Source organism: Felis catus, chromosome X (genome assembly GCF_018350175.1).
Source record: "Felis catus isolate Fca126 chromosome X, F.catus_Fca126_mat1.0, whole genome shotgun sequence".
Taxonomy (NCBI): Eukaryota; Metazoa; Chordata; class Mammalia; order Carnivora; family Felidae; genus Felis; species Felis catus.
The window spans coordinates 26,269,233-26,289,776 of record NC_058386.1 but is presented as its reverse complement, the minus strand read 5'-3'; the positions used below and the strand labels follow the sequence as shown (position 1 = coordinate 26,289,776).

Here is a 20,544-nt window from a genome sequence, read left to right as displayed (position 1 = left end):
CGCTAAGCGAAATCAGTCATTCAGAGAAAGACAAGTATCATATGACTTCACTCATATGAGGAGTTAAGAGACAAAACAGATGAACATAAGGGCAGGGAAGCAAAAATAATATAAAAACAGGGAGGGGGACAAAACATAAGAGACTCCTCAATATGGAGAACAAAGAGAGGGTTCCTGGAGGGGGTGTGGGGGGGGGGAATGGGCTAAATGGAGAAGGGGCACAAAGGAATCTATTCCTGAAGTCATTGTTGCACCATATGCTAACTTGGATGTAAATTAAACGATACATAAGTTTTTGTAAAAAGCAAAGATTAAAGAAAATCTGCAGAATCCTAAGTAACTTAATAGCAAATTATGCTCAAGCACTATTGATATAAAGTTAAAGAAGACTTTCAGCAATCTTTTAATCGGAAAAAAACCAACCTTACGGCCTGTATTACACAGTAAGAAGCAGCCTGTTCCATACCTGTAGTTAGGAGAAGAACGAACAGCGTGACAATTTTATTAAAAATACATCATGAAAGAATAATACAAATCATTCAAAACGACGTTTAACTCAGCACGATAAAAGTCGTCGTCTTCAAGTTTTAGAAAAGTTCCCAAAGTTAAGAAGCATTACATACTCCTTTTGGAATAACGTTTTAAAGATAAGTCTAGAAGAAAATGTACTTCGTGAGATCCTAATGGAAAAATGCAAGCATGGTATTTAGTACTTAGTCATAGCCCAGGACTGTGTTTCTAAAATATCAGCCAATCCCAACAAATTCTATGTCCAGTCACAGTTACATCGCTACTAACCCACATGGAATGAGGCATTTCCCTAAGCGGGCTGCTTAGGTCCATCATTAGCACAGTCGGGAAATGAGACACAGGGCTATCTTCGGGCATGGAGGGGAGGCTAGGTCCAGAGTGCAGGGAAGTGCAGCTGGACCTCGGTGACAGGAGTGGCATGGAGGGACATATATCCTCTCTGCAGGATAGGGCATTCTAAACAGGTGGCAGAGACGGAGCCAGAATGGGACACCGCTGACGTGGAAAAGTGCATTTATTTTATGGCAGCCTTATTAGCATAAGGCTTGGACTCGGCGACAAGTGTGGCATTGGACGTGAGTGAGTGGTTATGACTTGGGCCAGGGAGAGAAATTATCCAAACTGATACCAGCAGGGGTCACAGGGAAACAGTTGGCTGCGACTATCAACCCTGGCTCTCCACGAACAGGCCTGCCCAAGCTTGGGATTCCCTCCCCACGGGCAGCAGGGCCCTGCTGCTGTGTTCTCTGACATTCCAGCAGGTGGGAGAAGGGGGAGCATGCGGTCCCGGGGCGGCCAGAGGGATCCCAGCGGAAGCTACTACCAGTTAGCACTAAGTCAGCAGACCTTATCGGCTGCGTTTGTCGTGCGGAGAAAATAGAAACCGAGGGCAATTTTTTCCAAAAAACATTTTTCCACGCACCGCTGTCGTGAAGAAGAATGAACCCGAGACCTTCCATCCCTTCTCACTCGAATATATTCTCTGACTGCACGTGAACAGTTAACACATTCAAGGAGCATGTGATAAATGAATTATCTACATTTTTCCAAAAGATTTTATTGGAGCACCTGGGGTGGCTCAGGCATTTGAGCATCTGACTCTTGATTCCAGCTCAGGTCAGGATCCCAGGGTTGTGGAATCGAGCCCGGGATTGGGATCCACACCGAATGTGGAGCCTGCTTACAATTCTCTCTCTCTTTCCCTCTGTCCATCTACCCCACCCGTGCATTCTCTCTTTCTAAAATAAAAAAAAATTTTAGGGGCTCCTGGGTGGCTCAGTCAGTTAAGCATCTGACTTTGGCTCAGGTCATGATCTCACGAGCCCCGCGTCGGGTTCTGTGCCGACAGCTCAGAGCCTGGAGCCTGATTTGGATTCTGTGTCTCCCGCTCTCTGCTCCTCCCCCACCCACACTCTGTCTCTCTCTCAAAAATGAATAAACATTAAAACAATTTTTTAAAGTAAAATTTTCAAAAAGATTTTACTGTTAAGTAATCTCTACATTCAACATGGAGCTCGAACTCACAACCCCAAGATCAAGAGTCACATCCTCTACCAACTGAGGCAGCCAGGCGCCCCAGCGAATATCTACATTTTTAAAAAAATTTTTTTTAACGTTTTATTTATTTTTGAGACAGGGAGAGACAGAGCATGAACGGGGGGGGGAGGGGTCAGAGAGAGGGAGACACAGAACCTGAAACAGGCTCCAGGCTCTGAGCTGTCAGCACAGAGCCCGACGCGGGGCTCGAACTCAGGGACCGAGAGATCATGACCTGAGCTGAAGTCGGCCGCTTAACCGACTGAGCCACCCACGAATATCTACATTTTTAAAGACACCAGTCAAATAACCAGGTACAGGCAATAATAAACTTACGAATTAAAACACATAAATCACCACACCCTTTTACTACCACAATGCTGAAAAGGCTATATATTTTAAATGAATCTCCTTTAATAATTACTCTTAAAAATGGAAGTTAGGGGCGCCTGGGTGGCGCAGTCGGTTAAGCGTCCGACTTCAGCCAGGTCACGATCTCGCGGTCCCTGAGTTCGAGCCCCGCGTCGGGCTCTGGGCTGATGGCTCGGAGCCTGGAGCCTGCTTCCGATTCTGTGTCTCCCTCTCTCTCTGCCCCTCCCCCGTTCATGCTCTGTCTCTCTCTGTCCCAAAAATAAATAAACGTTGAAAAAAAAAAAATGGAAGTTAATGACCGGTTTCATGCTTTTTAAAGGAGAAATCTGTACCAATTTGGCCCCCATATACGCACTCTGTATACCAAACAGTAGTGTACAAATCTTAAAGTACCGGAATGATGCAAAGGCTCGAGGCATTTAATAAAAGTGAATTCTTCAGTTAGTATGCTTAGTTAATAATTAACGAACCTTATCAGTGTATGGAGAGACTCTTGCTACATAGAGGCCACAGCTTTCAAAACAGGACACAGGCAATTATTTTTCTCTTAAATGTTATTATTTCTTCTCCCCAGTCATTAAACATATATGGAGCTTTCAGCATTTATATGGTATACCTATCCTTTCTCAAGATTGTGCTGCGTTTGAGCATCCCAGAAAGATGTCTGGCTTTTCTAACCTCTGTGATGGTAAAGGCTGCCTGCCGTCCCTCACAGAGGAGGGCGCCCTCTCAAAGATGGCGCCCAGGAGGAGGAGAGGGGCCCTGGCGGAAGCCGTAAAGGAGGTGAAAGGCCTCCTCTACACTACTTAATGCCTCTGGGGAGAGAGGGCATCTATCTTAGGTTCTCGCCCTGAAGAGCAAAATTTAAAGTTCAAATAATCCCTGTTCATTCAAGAAAAAGTAGAAAATTTGGAAAATCTGAAAGAAAAATTACTATCACCCATAATCAGTTCCTCCACATCAAAACAGAGATGGGCTTTCCACTGAATTCGGAGATGGCGGTCATTTGCTCCCTGCTGAGGTTTGAAGGGACGGACTCACTTGATCCCACTATCTCCAACCTCTCAGGACTTCATTCTGCCCATCACTTATCTCTCAGTCATTTTCAAGTCCCAACTGCCCTCTACTGAGACTCCAAAGAAACATTCTCTGGTCTTGCTCGAACTTAAAAACACAAGCGCCCCAAACTTGCCATGATCTTGTTAAGTAACAAACCGCCTACTTTGCCCACCACTTCTGGATGGTCATTTTTGGAAAGTACATTCAGTCTGGCTGTCTCTGTTTTCCACCTGCCCACGTCTCTTTTGGCCCTGTGCCACCTGGCTTTCGTCCTGAGCGTTCTACTGAAGCTTCATGCCTAGAAGTCACCACTGAGGACCTACCTTCTACGTAGGATGGTTGCTTCTCATCCTCGGCCTCCGTGACCTTTTTGTAGTATTTTGTACTGCTGACCGAGCCTCCCTCTTAAATATCTCTACCCTGGGTTTCCACGTGAATGAGTGAATGGCCCATCCCTGGGTCTGTTACTTGTCCTAAGTATCTCCTGTACCTGTATACTTTTTCTTGGTGTATCTATTTCCACTGCTTTAAAAATCACCTCTAAATAAGGGAAGTTTAAAAGCTCTATTTTGATACTGAACTCATTCCATATTCACAGGTGTGTGCAATGCACAGCCTACCAGGACCACAGACAGGTCCCAAACAGAATGCATACTATTCAGACCAGTTTCTTACTTTGGCTCAGCCTACCCACTGGGCCCAGGTGACTAGACTCAATACCTATTTCCTGTCTCTCGTCCTTCTCCAGTGCCACGGATATCCACCTACAGCCTCCTGCTCCGTCCCCACTCTTTTTCGTCCTTATCTTCGTTATCGGGATGCCTACGTGGCCTCTTTGCGTTTAGTTTCTCCTCGCTTTGGGCAAGGACTTCAGTGTTATTAACGAATGACTCTAGTCACTCTGAAAACCAGTTCATAAACCTTCAGAGGTGTCCCACTGCCTAATCAGGAAAAAAACTCCTCGGTCTGAAATTAAGGGCGTCACGACATGATCCTAGCCTTATTTTCTACCACTGCCCTACCCGAAGGTTCACTACATCCTCTAAACACAGTCTTCCATTTCCCTCTTTGCTACTAGTTCAGTGTTCTGTGCACTTGCCAACATAGCTCATTCTTCAAAACATCTGATTAACATAATCTTCTGTGATTTTCCTCCCCTTCCTTTGGAACCCAACAACAGGCTTTCAAAGTTTCTTAACGGCGCAGAAGTTCTGATCTGTAACATGATGAACTGTGCACTTCTGTTCTTTCCCCCTCAGGAAGAGAAATACGGGCCCAGAGGTCTTACCATTTGCTATTTCCCGTCTCCGACCGGCAGCGGCTGGAGAGGTACTCGCTAAGCCCTCCCGCGCTTAAAGTCATCATTTTAGGACTTGGCTGGTTAAGGCTTACGCGGGAAGGGAGTAGAGAGGAGGAAAAGCAGCCGATTTTATCGGGCACCTCCCACGTGCTCTACACTCGGTTAGGGACTTGACAAGTAGAGTCAAGTATTTACCAGCGTTAGTGTGCCTGGCAGAGCGGGGAAGGTGGGGGGAGAAACAGCCTAGTTGTCTATCATTTCTCTTGGTTCCTGATGCAGCTGCCTGGAACCCCGAATGCAGAGCGTGTTTCCAGACCCATGCTCAGTCAGGCTCTCTTGATCATACCCACAGGACACCGTGACCTGCAAAGAGTTTTCATACCTCTTCTCTCTCCTCCAAGAAAAACTCACACAAATAATGTCACACTGTCACATGGGGACGGCTGACCCTGCTAGGCTACAAAATATTTAATTACAAATGTGAGACATTCCATTATTCACAAAAGAAGAACATAACCACTGCGGTTAACATTGATGAGAGAATTAGGAAATTCCCTACAAAAGAAGAATTCACTGTAGAGAGTCTCCTGCTGGGTCTACGGGAATCTTCTCTGCATGGGGTACAGGAACACAGAGAGGTTAAGAGCCCCGGCTAAGTCCAATCCGATCCACCTGGGGTCAGAGGTGATGTCTTTCACTTAGTAGCTTAACCACTCCTGACCATCTGTTTTTTCATCTGAAAATGTGAGAAACCTTATCGCTCTGAGATATGGCGCTGGTTACAGACTCCCCACGTATGAGTAGTAAGGAAAAACAGGCACCCAATCTCCACTTCCATCATTGCTTCTGCTTCTTGTCGAAGGAGAAACTCCCAAGGAGTGAAGGGGGGGGGGGGCGGGAAACACAATGGCAGGAAAACAGCACGGAAGATCCCACAAAAACATAACTTTATAGTTATAGTGAGAAAGTCTAAGATGGGGACGGTAGGTTGAAAAATATAGTCTATTTAATTAAATTTATTTAATTTTTTTAAATTAAAAAGCATTTAAAGTAATCTCTATACCCAACGTGGGGCTTGAATTCATGACCCCGAGATCAAGAGTCACATGCTCCACCAACGGAGACGGCCAGGTGCCCCGGAGAAATGTAGCTTAAATCACGGCTCTGCCTCCCCTCTGCTCTGCCCTCCTCCACTCCCCACCATGAATACTTTAAACCAAAACTTAGTTTCTGGATGGAAGATGTATCGAATTGTATAAATTAAGGTCTTTACAAGCCTTAGCAGTGTGTATACATACAGCATAATGTATTTTATTTGAAGGAGATAAAGAAAACCAAATGGCAAAATCTTAATGGAACTCTTAAGCTATTGATTCTCAGCCTGGATGAACTTCAACAGATTTTCCTCAAAGCACCTAAGGGAGAAACAAACAAACAAAACACCACTGGTTTTTTAATTTATTTCTTAAACTCACGTATTTTTGGCTTGTCCATCCTGGAAGCACATTTGTCCCACCAATGCAGCAGACTGGTCCCCCAAACACTGAAAGTATAAATGACAATAAAGAACACTAAGACAATATTATTAATTTTCCTTTTAGAACAGCCATAGGATTTATTTTTCCTTTTTTTATTTATCAAGGAATTTTTTTAAAAATTTTTAACGTTTATTTATTTTTGAGACAGAGAGAGACACAGCATGAACGGGGGAGGGGCACAGAGAGAGGGAGACACAGAATCGGAAGCAGGCTACAGGCTCTGAGCCATCAGCCCAGAGCCCGACGCGGGGCTCGAACTCGCGGACCGCGAGATCGTGACCTGAGCTGAAGTCGGATGCTTAACCGACTGAGCCACCCAGGCGCCCCTATTTATCAAGGAATTAATTGTCTTCATTTTTACATTGCTTCTGTTTGGTCTTTTTTCCATTTCTTTTTTTTTTTTTTATTTTTTTAAATGTTTATTTATTTTTTTTGAGATAGAGGGAGAGCGGGGGAGGGGCAGAAAGAGAGGGAGACACAGAATTTGAAGTAGGCTCCAGGCTCCACGTTGTCAGCACAGAGCCCCACGCGGGGCTCAAACCCACAAACTGCGAGATCATGACGTGAGCCGAAGTCGGACGCTTAACCGACTGAGCCACCCAGGAGCCCCCATTTTCCCATTTCTTAAAGCCCCTATAAAAGAGTAGGTATGGGAAGGAAGAGCTAGAATTTAATCAAAAGATTCTCAGTGGCCCATACTGTGCCACATAAGAACAAGAATCAGCCAATTGTGCGGCTTTTATTTGTTTTCCATAGTTTAGGATGGGGGAGGCTGATTCAGATATAGGAAGAAACCCAAGACATGGAAGGGGACTAAGGTTGGGGAGGTAGCAGGAAGATGAAACTTACCCCCGATATTGGCACACCTTCCAAGGCCCCAGCTTTCTAATAAAATTTGGGAAAAAACGATTATGAATAATCACAAACTATTGTCTCTAACAAAACTGCAACAGGAATGAACACGAATAGCAACATGCCAGAGCATGTGGGCAGACAAGACAAAGCAAGTGATTCAGCTACATCTGTGGTTCAGAGACAGACACTAGACATTTCTAGAATGACAAGAAGAGACACGGCATTGGAGAATGGACGTCAAACACTGGACTCGGACTCAGGAGACGTGGGGTCTACTCTTGGTTAGTCAGCGTTAAGCCACTGAGCAGGCCGCTGAAACTTCTCTGTGCCTCAATTTCTTGATCTACAAAATGGAATCTAGGTAACAAGAAAGCCTGGGTCCGATAGTTCTTTCTATTATTGCCGTTAGTAAGGGAAACGAATGCATCCTTTAAAATGAACATACACATAGCATCAAACCAGCACGGAACATTCTCGTTTCGGAAGGCTGGATTTTACCGACTATCCTTCCTACCCAAACTACTCGAGCTAAGAAACACAAGCGCGTCTGGGTATTGGGTATTATTTGTTTATAGAGCCAACATCATTCTTCAAGTTTAGCTAAGCAAGAGTTCAATTTAGGTCACGAAGAGCGGTTTTTATTTTGATCAAATATGGCCAGCATTCTAGAACAAAAATGAGATATAAGTGGCTGTGTATGTTACAGAACTTATTTAAAAAAAAAACAAAAACATATTCAACTAGGAAGAGTGCCAAACAAAAGCTTTGGACTGACTGACCCCTTAGTCTGCCCTTTGGGAGCCAGTCCCCCAGCCTCCGGGAGCGTAAGGTTCCCTATCTGCTCGAATGAGGGTAAGAACGGAAGCCACCTCACAGGGCTACAGCGATAAGGAAACAACAGCGTATATTTTTATGCTTCACAAAGTAGAAAACATCTTCTAGATGGTGGATATTATTTTATTTCTTTCATGCTTTCTGCTTAATTCAAGACCTGCCATTTTTATGTGCTGTATACATTCTTAGAAAATCTGGACCTGGATAATAAGTGAAGGCTAAATTTCGCGAAGAACACAAAGTGAACCTGTCGGAAACCTAGAGGCTATATATATATCTTAATATCCTAAGAAACTAAAAGAAGCCATTGCTTATACTATTGGAAGTTATTATCAGACTACCAGCAGGATCTGCTAATGTGCATTCAGGCACATAAAGCGCTCTTTTTTTCTTCTTAGGGAGGGATCTCCGGAGGACTCCTGGGAATGTCCTCTGGTGAAGCATGCAGAAAAAGGGACAGTGCATTTCCAACTAACTAGTCTGAAAGGCCGGTCAAGTTTCCTTTAAGACAGGCATTTAGGACATTTAAAAACTACATCTCATTTCCCTGTTCTGCTAAAGTCCAAAGCACATCACAACTGTACTTTGTCACGGGGAACATCAGAATTTCTCACTCTGGAAAATTACCTTAGTCTTCTATTTTCAAACACCACTTTCAGTCTCAGGGCGAACTTAAAAACAAACAGATGCGAATGACTTTAAAGAAAACCTAAAGCTTGCCTAGAGCTTACAGTAATTTGGAAGGTCACGAGATTCTAGAAGAATCTGTTTAGTAAATGGACTTCGGTTTGTCTAAAACTAAATGGAAATGCACTGTATCTTTTCCAAATGAATGGGTAGCATAATTGGTGGGCAACCTACTCACCAGACTATGAGAGATTTTCTATAGTCAGCAAGGGGGAAAAAGGGGGACAGAAGCATAATATTTTAAATGCAAGAGAAAAAACTAGGCCAGTAAATGCTTTTTCAACCGTTCTCTAAAACTGTTTCTCAAGAATAAGTTCTTTTTTCTGACCCAAGTCAGTGTATAGACAGCTATGAAGTCATCGAAGCACTTTAGTATAGATGAGCAGTGCTTCCCCTTAAAAAAAATTCACGGTACCTGAGAAAGCTTTATTATAAGTGAAATATTTAAGAAGCCTGCTCAAGCTTTAGCCAGAGCACTCAGTATTTAACTCAATTTTTATTAACTCTGTAAGGAGAGTTTCTAATATTTGTCATGAAATGTCTAAACAATATATATTTTTTTACAATTTATCTTAGACATATTTTTAACTTTTATCGTAAATTCTAGATTTTTGTGTTCAAATACCAGTTCAAATCCTCCTGGAGGTTTTTCATCCCTGATGCGTACTCAGAGATACTCAGTGATAATAAGCACGCTTTTTGCTAAAATGACTTTTTCTCTCGGTTTCAGTGAAATCGACAGAAAAATGTGCATTATGGAAACCTGTTTAATTAGCAATCACAAATCAGAAAGAGACTGTTTGCTTTCAGTTTCTTTGCTAAAGTTTTTTTTTTGGGCTGACAAAGAATCTAATGTAAAAAACATGGTTTGGCTATTCAAAGAAATTCAACAGGAAAAAGAACACTAAAATGTGAAGACACCCTCCCATAAAATAGAAGCCGACACCACAACTACTAAAGTTTTTTCAATTAAAATAATAAACCAGCTCAAACATTCGCAGGCCACCCTCTGTAGTTAGATTATTGCAGTAATACTTTAAAAGCAGAATATTCAAAGAAAAGCCAATTAAAGTTTATAAAATGCAAAATCAACTGGTAGGGAGGATTCTAAAATTTTTAAGTTATTAAACTATACAAACAGCACTAAATTCTCATCTTACATACTACCAACACTTACAGAAAAGTCACAACTATCAAACTAGGAAAGCTAACACAACTGCCTTTGGAATTTTGAATAGTAAAACTTTTTTAAAAATGAAATTTAAAACACTTTTTTTTTTTACCATTAAGCCATAGATCTCAGAAGAACTCCGAACATTTGGAAGAACTTTCATTGGAATTTCAAAAAATCTGAAAAACAATTAAAAACTGCGTATTTAACACTATTTTAAATAAATATTTGGACGCATTTATATGTATTTAGATGCGAAAATGTAAATAACTATTAGAAAATGAATGTACTGGAGTGCAGAGTTAAATAATAAGCCAGCAGACCATGGTTGTGGGTATGGATACTTAACATTCTAATTTGACACAAATCGATAAAAAACAAAAAGCACACAACACACAAAGTACTTTTCTAAATAAACCTAACCTTCCTAATCAAGACACTTAATTCGGCCTGTCTGTTATATACGCAACAATAGTCTCTTTTTGGAATACACAGTATATACACTGTAGTTAAAATACCAACAATTAAAGTTTGGTGCTCTGCCGACATCGGAGAAGAGTAAGGTTTAGGTTATAAATAGGTAACGTATCTGGCAATTGCTTTGTAGGGCAAAACCCAACTCACTCGCAGAGCTCTTTATCCCACTCCAGAGAATGAATGTTGAAAAGCATCGTCCTACTTGCATTGGTTACATCCGTGCAATGGACACCTCCGTTGGCCCCTCCCGTCAAACTCTAGACAGAATAAACAGGACAGGACATGTTAAATTTGCACTAATTTGCAACTTAAATTACATGTCGTCAAGGGCTGTAATCAGGAGCAGAGTGCAGAAAGCAGGAGAATGGAACGTGCCAATTGTGGGACGTTCAGGTTTCTGGCAGTGTCTCACAGAAATATAATGCGAGCTACATACGTAATTTTTTTTTTCAACGTTTATTTATTTTTGGGACAGAGAGAGACAGAGCATGAACGGGGGAGAGGCAGAGAGAGAGGGAGACACAGAATCGGAAACAGGCTCCAGGCTCTGAGCCATCAGCCCAGAGCCTGACGCGGGGCTCGAACTCATGGACCGCGAGATCGTGACCTGGTTGAAGTCGGACGCTTAACCGACTGCGCCACCCAGGCGCCCCTTCTACGTACGTAATTTTACAGTGTCTACTAGCTACATTTAAAAAGTAGAGCGAAGTAACGAGCACTGGGTGCTGTACGGAAGCCAATTTGACAATAAATTATATTTAAAAAAATTTTTTAAAAAGGATAGAGAAGCAAGTGAGATTAATTTTAATGATAGCATATCTTTTATTTAACCCAATATCTCCGAAATATCCTTTTAACATAAAAAATTCTTTCGGAGACATTTTACCTATTGATTAATAAATTCTTTTATTTTTAAGTAGTCTCTATGCCCAATGTGGGGCTTCCACTTGCAAGCCCCAGATCAAGAGTCACACACTCTAGTGACTGAGCCAGCCAGGTGCCCCAACATTTTACCTACTTAAATACAGTATATATGTTACAGTCACAGCACATGTTGATTCAGACCTGCCACATCGGAAGCTGTCAGTGGCCACACATGGCTAAGTGGCCACCATGTTAGTACAGCTTCTAGTCCATTGGTGGTTACACAGAAAAATCAGTTTTGTTTTCGTCTGTTATCTTTGCAAAATGCAGTCTTCTCAGATTTGGCAAAGTGAACTATATTGACACGTCTGCCTCTTCAGGATCTTCCAGAACTCTGTGTTGCTCTTTCTTTGTTTTTGTTTTTTGAGAATAACAATTCTCATTGGGCTGCGCCGACCCAAGCATATATCCCAAAAGCAGAGGCTTAAATTCTCTAGTGTTAAGATCCTCAGAGCGGAGCTGAAAGGATTGCCGCTTTCTTTCGTGTGCGAACGGTTAAGAGGGGAGGCGGGAACTGAAGTGGAGAAAAGGCATCCCGGCATCGGGTGAGCAGGTCCCCCTCGACCCACAGCAAGACGCGCTCCCTTGTCTCCTGCAGCTCACAGTTGCCACAGCCTGCCTCACTCTGGTTCCAGGCAACTGATCGTCAGAACTATGTCAACTGTGACAGGCGTGAAAACAGTGGGCCATGAGAGCGCCACCCACGGCCGGCCCTGGCCAAGCAGAGAAGGCACTGCTTCCTGGGACTGGTTCTGGAACATCCGCTCAGTGGGTGCGGTAAATGAGAACAGAGACAATATTCTCGCGACGCTCTCTTGAACGTTGAAAAAGATAACCATACACTTACTGAAGTAATTACAGGTGAAAGTGTGTGGGGGGGATTTGCTTTAAAATGATCCGTGGGGAGCTAGAGTATGTGAGTATAGTTGAAACAAGACTGGCCAGAGTTGACTGCTGTAGCTGGCCCGCTGATGCAGAGGTTCATCACGCTATTTCCCTCAACCTTGGGGTATATTTGAAAACGCCCACGATAAAAATGACAGAGAACGAAAGAGAGAAAGGGAGAGAGAACAGGTACTTTTAAGATAAATCTGGGAAATGTCTAAAATGTTAGTTTCTACTCATCCGTGTTCGGCTTAGGCCAAAAGATTAGACAGTGAGATTTCCACCATGATTTTTTATATTCTGGCTTAAATAAGAGACAGCTGTGTAATACTGAAAGCAAATGATAAAAGTCACATAGATGTTTATCATGTTAAATAGTTGTTGCATTTAAGAATGACCGGTGGAGGGGCACCTGGGTGGCTCAGCGGGTTGAGTATCTGACTCTCGATACTCTGCTCAGGTCGTGATCTCACGGTTGGGGCATCGAGCCCTGTGTCGGGCTCCGTGCCGAGCATGAGGCCTGCTTGAGATTCTCCCTCTCTCTCCCTCTGTCCCTCCCTCACTCATGTGAGTGCAAACGTGTACACCCTCTCTCTCTCTCTAAAATAAAAAAAAGAAATGACCAGTGGAAAAGAATATATGATAGGCAAGAGAAAAAGACTACCTTAATTACTAATTACTAATTACCTAAATTACTTATTCGTAAGAGAATAGACATGACACATGGTTTTGGCGATCATCCTCCATTTTTACGGAAATAAAGCAAGAAAAACTAAGGAGGAAGTAAGGAAAAATGCCTCTTAAATGGAGGCTGAAATGTTAATTTTGCCAACTAAAATGTTTGAACTCTTAATAGAAAACAGGTGGTCTAAAAAATTTCTGAAAAGCTTTCTCCATGCATACGTTATATTTAAACATACCCAAATAAGCCATGAATCAATGGTCCCAAAAAGAGCTCTATCCTCTTCAACAGCCTTTTGAACTTTTCTCACATTGTCAAGGAGCCAACGAAGTTTCACGGCACTGAAGTAAGTGCTAAGTGGAAGGCCTGTCTTGGACTAAAAACAGTTATGAAGTTCAGCCAGCAAAGTGAATTCCTAACAGTTTAAAATAAAGCACCAACCCCCCCAAACGCAACAAATCCCAAAACATTCAATGGCGCTAAAGCCAAGCCCCCTGGTATTATGGATAAAAATACTTTTCCTATCTTGTGGCACAGGAAGGCGTGTTCACGAACAAAGATCAGTGTGATGTGTTTGCAGTTCAAAGAGCATCCACGTTGCAAGGTAAAGAGAAAATTAAATGACACAGTACCCTGGGATCTAGAGCGTGAACACGTAGATGTTAGCTTTTGTGATGACTAGTACATGCAGAACCTAGTCCAAAACTCTGCTTTTCATTTTATATTTCCTAAAAGTGATAGTTTAAACTTTTAAAAATCAGGGAGTACATCAAATCATAGACTAACGACCACACCAGAGAGTTTTGTTTCAAAACGTGGACGACTTAACAGCAATAGACTTATGTGTGTAAAAACTATGTCATAAACAAGTATATATATTTACACACATACATATTCAAATACCATAACATAAAGTAAGTGGAGAATAAAGTCGAGCTCAAGGACATGCCAGAGGAAAGCAACATTGAGTTGTTCTATAGAAGAAAAGAGTTGCCTCAACTCAGCAAGGACATGGAGCAAAGAGACGGTGGACCGACTAAAGGGTAAAGGGTCAGTATTCCTTTAGAATGGATCAGTCCAACTCCTATTTTTGTTAGTATATTAAATACTAGATTTATTTATAAAGGCTAAATGAAAGTGGTAAAGAAGATACATACATCAAAATAATGCAACTATCTTTCCCCTCCCCTAATCTTTGGTCTCCTCATTGATCACCTAACTACAGAAAATTCAAACCAAACCATTTAATACTTTAATGCACCCTGTAAGTTAAGACTCTCAACTCATGGTTTTCTAGCTTTCCTAGAAAAAATAAATCAATGCTCAAAAATAATGAAAGGAAATAATTTATGGGATCGTTTCTCTTGGAAGGACCAAGGATCATCCCACAGAGCCAACAGTGAGGTAGTCCGTAATATTTCATTGTTATGACTTGGGTAGAGAGTGTAAAAGTGGCCTACAGTGGCACCGAAGAGAAAAACATGCATCCCTTGAAGCAAAGTAACTGGAGGTGGGGATGAGGGTTGGGCAGGGTGACAAAGAGGAACAGAATAGGAAGTGGGTGAGGGTATATTCAGGACTAGCCTGAAGTTATTCGGGCGGGTGAGGGTAGGGAATGGTCTGTTCAATTGCTACAGTTAATGGGATCTGAACGCTAGTTTCAGAACCAAGAACCACTGTCCTAAGGGTCCTGCTGACAAATAAATATCAAGGGGATAAACAAACAAACACCCCAGAACTTCCTTTGGATGCTAGGAGAAGTTGGCCTTGACCTTGCTAAGAAAAATATCTTGCCAGTTTCAAAAAAATTCTCTCTCCCCTCATTTATCTGAAGAGAGCTCTACATATGGGCTGAAATATAGGCAATTTTTATAAGCTTCCTTCATATGAATAAAGTGGAAGAGGAGTTCGGGAGGAGTTGGAGTGACTTTTACTTTGTCCCTCTGAATCCAGATGCCTAAAAACTCCAAAGCATCCGGAACTTTCTTTGACAGATAGTAGAAACCAAGAAGGACAGATTTTGAAAGCATGGTTGAATTACAGGAAGCACGCCCTGGGAAGCATGGCTTAAGCCACTGGGACACTTTATCATCCCCTTCAGCCTATCGACCTTGGAATATGAATCCTCAAATCCACCACAGGGCAAGAAGACAGAAAGGTAAATACTTGAGTTACCCTCAATTATCTGCGGATAGCCTATAAAATGTATCCAATAATTACTGTGCGATAGGATATAGGGCCCGAATAGTCTTTCAGGTGAAATCTCTAAACCCTTTTTTCAAACAAGCATTCTTATAGTATACTTTTGAAGACATCTCTTACCTTGACAAAGTTATTATTTCCTGGAATTCTTTTACTAAGATTCTCAACGGTAGACTGGGTTCTTAGATCAAGCCACACTATAGACCAAAATATAATAATATATATGAAAAACTTCATTTAAAAAAATCAGATCTTAATGAAATCACTGTCAAGGATAGGAGATCGATTAGTTTCCATAAGCAATTAAAATGCTAGAGCTTTCAAAAGAAATTAGAAAATTAGAAATGAATGGGCATATTGTTAGAAAAAAGAATAAATTTATGAGGAAGAACTGAAAGGTTTTATGCAAAATTACAGACCAAGTTAGAAAAATACAAACCTTAGGGCCCTTATTTTGTATCCTTTTTATAGGAAAAAAAAAAAAAACCACAATGAAAAAATGTTTTGGATAGGCATTTTCTAAGAATGCAGGAGTACGGAGAAAATCTAAATGCTCGTCAGGCTAGTTGCCAGGGCAGAATTCACAGCTCAGGATCACCGCGCTGTGTACAAAACGGGTATCTTAGAAAACCTGGGAGCGATCTGTGACAGAGCAGAGCACCCGGTACCACTTACTGGAGGAAGAAGTAAGATTCAGTCTCTCACGTATGAATTGCTTATTTACATCAAACTCTTCCATTTCAAAAGCAGGCTACAGGCCAGAATCATTACAAGAACTGTTTAAAGGTCACCATTCTTGCTCCGTGCTAGACTGTAAAAAAAATCTACTTTAAGAGCGCAACATCATGTATAGTAAGCAACTATCGTCCCCTTTCTGACCGTCTAGGAGAAGACATTTCTGTTCTGCTTCACGACAGAAGGCCTGAGAAAGAGAAGGTATCGGGTAGTGCATAAAGCCACGATGAAGGGGAACCAACAGGACCGCAGAGTTTTGTTTGTCAGATTTAAGTTTTGGACTTAAACTTCTCGCACTTTTAATCTGTTAGTGGTCACGTGGTATTTTTAGGCCCCCGACTATGCTCAGGTGCCTCCTGAAAAGGCTCAGGCCTGCGGTTTACTTAAAGGGCACACAGGCTTGCCCACCACACACGTGGATGTTGGCCACTCAACGCACAGTCTGGTGCACCCTGAACTAGCCGATTCCTCTCTCTCTGTTTAAAAACCAGCTGTTGTTTTGTTTTTTCATAAAAAATAAAACTAAAAAAATAAAAAAACCCGTTCTTTTCTGTAGTGAATTTTAATCCGTTCTTCCGGATCCCTTAAATTGTCACTTCCCTCGTGGAGGGCCATCTGCGCTTGATTTTGACCGGTGGCTACCTCGGGACAGCAGACTGGTTTCTACGGGTGTGAAAAGCAGCAAGCACAGGCTGGTCACCACCGAGGAAACAGGAGGCAGAGAGGAAGACCGGGGGTTCCGAGGCCTAGAGGGCACGTGTTGCACCTCTGCCCACCACGCATCCCTCTCGCTCCAGAGCGCAGGATCTCAAGCTCTGTGAAGCAACTCGTCCCTCCCTCATCCTGAGCCGAGCGGTCGGCCTGCGATGCGACCCTCCTCCCAGCTCCAGCATCGCGTCCGCATCCCAGGGACTGGCTCAGCGGAGCGCGTGTGGTCTCATCAGCCCAACGGCGATCCGTGCTCAGTCTGCCGGACTCGCTTCTCCGCAGCTCTCCTCGGCAGTGCGGCCGGGCCTGCGGCCCCCAAGAAGAGAGAGCCGCATCGGCCGCATCTGGAGCCATCCCAAGAAAAGACAGACTCGTGGGGCATCCAGGTCATAATGTCCGAGTCCAGAATCAAACAGCACCTGAACTAAGCGACTCTTGCGCTGCTGGTTCCATGAACAAAAACATTCTTGGTTGTTTTTTTTTTTTTTTAAACTTGATTTAGTTCAGGTAGAGTCTTCCGTTACTTGCACTGTGATTGATGTAAGCCATTTGCAGCAGCCGCGTGGACTTGGCGAGAACTGCCATGCCCGGGGAACCGAGGCAGTCCACTTTTCAGAGGGGCAGTGTTGCAGGGCTCTGACAAAAGCGGACCTTCCTCATAGGCAAGCAACCCCAGGAGGTATTAACAGGAGTAACGGGGAAAAGGAGAGGAATGCAAGAGAGGGGTTTTGAGTCTGTGAATTAACAAACACATCTCAATTTTCAGTGTTTCAAGCTCCAGTGGGCCGGGGGTTTTCAATCACTTGAGTGTGTTTCAACTACCTACTTTTAAAAAATGAAACAGGGTGGATTAGAATGGAAACTAACAGAGTTCACGGAACTCAGTAAGGTAAGTATTGTGAAACTTCTGTTTTAGTTATGGGAGTTTGATGAGTCACGGTGTAAAATGTATTTCTTATCAAGGGACATGAACAAAGGACATGAAAGTCATTGTTCTAGGCTGTTGTTGAATGACTCAGAGCCTCCTAGATGAGTGCTTTTCTGTGTTTTCATGCAAATAATCATTAGGGAAGTTAAAGATGGACCCCGTTCCCAGAAATTCTAGGATAGTAGATCCAGGGAGGGATCCCAGAAACGTGCCTTTTACATAGGTGCCCCCTTCCAACCCCCGCTCCTTTAAGAAACGCTGCTAGACTCCACAGCAGTGGTTCTTACCCAGAAAGCGCATGAGAACCACCTGGAAAAATCTGGTTGCAGGTGTATGCAAGGGAGGCCTGACTCTTTGTACTTTTGTTATAAACATCCCAAGTTATTCAGTATTATACTAGAACTTGAGAGCCTCTTGTTTAGGGCCTGGTCTTTAGGATATGGAACTTGTTCCAATTATTTCTTTAAAAACAAAACGACAGAGGGGCGCCTGGGTGGCTCAGTCGGTTAAGCGTCCGACTTCGGCTCAGGTCATGGTTTCGTGGTTTGTGAGTTCGAGCCCCGCATTGGGCTCTGTGCTGACAGCTCAGAGCCTGGAGCCTGCTTCAGATTCTGTGCCTCCTTCTCTCTCTGCTCCTCCCCCACTTGTGCTGTCTCTGTCTCTTAAAAAATAAATGTAAAAAAAAAAAAATTAAAGAAACAAAAACAAAAACACAACGACAGGTAAACTCATGCCCAGGTGTCTTCTCTGAGTCCCAGTGGCTCTGTGACGCTATTGCTCCTTGACAATGACCACTTAAGTAACTGGGGCACTTTACTCCTCACTTGAGACCTTGCGAGTATCCAGAATGGAATGCACAGAATCAAACTCTCACCAAAAAGAGTCAAAACACCGGATGTCAAATCAGGAGACCAAAGTTGTTTGTCTTCTGACTTTGCCACCAATAAGCTACGTGACTCAAGCAAGTCATTTTACCCTTTGTGGCCTTGATTTCCTGAGTATAAAACGAGGCAGTCAGACTAGATGGTCTCTGCAGTCTCTCTGCTGCCATTACTCCATGATCACAGAAGCCTGGCAGGTTCACTTTGTTTTCATAGCCCAAGAGTTTAAGGTAATTAGAATACATGGAATGAATTAGTACAACTGCCAAAGAGAAAAATGTCAGTGGTTGATACACTACCAAACAATTCACAAATGCTGAAAATTAATTGAATTAAGAACAAAAAAAAAATTAGAAAACTCATTAAAGAAGCTAAGATGGCAGAATTAGATTGGCAGAATAAGAGACCAAAAGCCAAAGAGAAGGCCCCAAGCTGGAGGACTAAGCCCCTGGTGGAGGTAATTTCTGAGAACAATCAAAGGCGCCAGATCCATATCCGGCAGCGGTGGTCAATTTCAGTGGTCAATTTCCCCCGTCACGTCTGAGTCGGAAGGCTGGGAAGGGAGCAGGAGCCAGAACAGCAATACCTGAGGAAGCGCCAGCAGCTGGAACTGAAGAGCCAGAGGGGACAACGGCAACCGGATCGGAAGGGCCAGGAGAAACTGGAGCGGCTGGAGCATTAGGAGAAATAATGGCAGTTCATGCTAGAGGTGGCCAGATTCAAGGTCTGTGTTCTCTTGCTGACCGCTTAGGAAACGGTAGATCGCTTGGGCAAGTTCATCAGAACGAACACTTTCTACACATTTGAGCGTAGAAAAGGAAAAGGAAGAGACGTGGAGTAGAAGGGAAACAAAGGCAGTCTGGTCAGCGTCTCTGGTTCGGTGGACCCCGTCCGTGTGGACAAAGACCAGGTAAATAGGTGCTTCTTGTTCAGGATGACCCTTCCCCACCTGGCCACCTATCTGCGTCCTAGTTAGAAAAGTGGCCCAGGCTGGTTACTGACTGTTCGCCCAACCAGTAAATTGAAAGGCTGTGCGATGTAGTGAGTGAGCATCCCTTACAAAGGAAGGCTAAGGAGTGAGCCACAGTCACTGTTGGGGCGATCCACGGGAAGACATGAAAAGGCTGCTTTGGGAAGTCATGGCCCCAAGAAAGCACTTCCCCGGGAGGCTGGCAGGAGGGGAAGCCCACCACCACAAACGGGAGAAGCGTGTCTGGAGGGCACAGGGAATGGCTAAGTTCCAAAGTGATTTGGAAAAAAATAAGAAGGAAAACAGACGCTCGGGAGCCCCAAACACTAGATAGCCTGCTTCTATAAGGTATGTCCCTTATTTAGACCAAAGAAATCTGATTCAGATGGTTCAAATCATCAAATAAACAAGTAAAAAAAAATCCAGTTTGGATGACGTGATAATCTTTCATTTGTACTAAATAGAGTCGCATCCACTAGCTGTCTGTTAGACTTAGTCAGGTCTGAACAACATAGTTTGCACAGTGAAGAGAGATGCGGTTGCCTCACTGCCCACGGACCGGGGTTAGTTAGGCGACGCAGTAACAGTCCAGAGGAAGAGACGACATTTAGAATATTTAGAAAGGTGCATCAGTTTGGGTTTGTCATAATGATAGACGGGAAAAGGACCTAAGAAAAAACTTCAAAATTAACTAGAAACAATCTTAATTATTTTCAGTTGACCAGAAGCCGAGGCACACAACACGTCTCTGAGCGGGTTTGCTACGAGCACGCGAGGAGCTGCAGGCGGGCCGAGGAGGGAGGTGAAGGCGGGGCTCCGGGTTACGGAGCGCACCCCGAGCAAGGGCTTCTGGCAGTTCCGCAAAGTGTTCTGGGGCTGTCTCCCCAACAAGAAATATAATAACGGTAAACCAGATGGAACTGCTATGCGTTACCGCTGGCCAAAAGTTATTAACTAAGCAGGGCAAGAGGTCACTTGCAAAGGAGAAGAGACCGTAATCGATGACTGCCCTTCCCCTGATCACATTTTCAAAAGTCACTGGGGCCAAAAGAAAAATGCAGAGTTGCGGGGGCGGGGGCGGGGGGAGGCGGTGATTTAAAACGTGTATATGCCACAATGTGGGGGGCTGAACCCACTTCGGGTCTTAGGTGTATAAATGCCGGGACGCCAAGGACTGACACAAGCGTGTGTGATCCACGTAGGCTCTGCATGTCCCCTAAGAACACCTGTCATGTAGAAATCAATCATTCCATCTGGCATTCCTGGGTG

General features: G+C 43.4%; 1 protein-coding gene across 6 annotated transcripts in view; it reads right to left on the bottom strand.

The window, feature by feature from the left end:
* GK (glycerol kinase) overlaps window positions 1-20,544 on the bottom strand; it is a 77,889-nt gene that overhangs the window by 27,105 nt on the left and 30,240 nt on the right. For 3 of the 6 annotated variants that reach the window (XM_019823712.3, XM_045050500.1, XM_019823714.3), the window contains exons 5-13: window positions 18,892-18,975; window positions 15,174-15,250; window positions 13,090-13,227; window positions 10,508-10,617; window positions 9,996-10,062; window positions 8,891-8,908; window positions 7,186-7,221; window positions 6,274-6,341; window positions 424-466 (exon numbers count right to left, since the gene is read on the bottom strand). In XM_019823712.3, the coding sequence (XP_019679271.1) occupies window positions 424-466; window positions 6,274-6,341; window positions 7,186-7,221; window positions 8,891-8,908; window positions 9,996-10,062; window positions 10,508-10,617; window positions 13,090-13,227; window positions 15,174-15,250; window positions 18,892-18,975 (641 nt within the window). The remainder of the gene's footprint in view (window positions 1-423; window positions 467-6,273; window positions 6,342-7,185; window positions 7,222-8,890; window positions 8,909-9,995; window positions 10,063-10,507; window positions 10,618-13,089; window positions 13,228-15,173; window positions 15,251-18,891; window positions 18,976-20,544) is intronic. The other 3 variants (XM_019823713.3, XM_006943642.5, XM_004000379.6) reach the window with 3 other exon arrangements.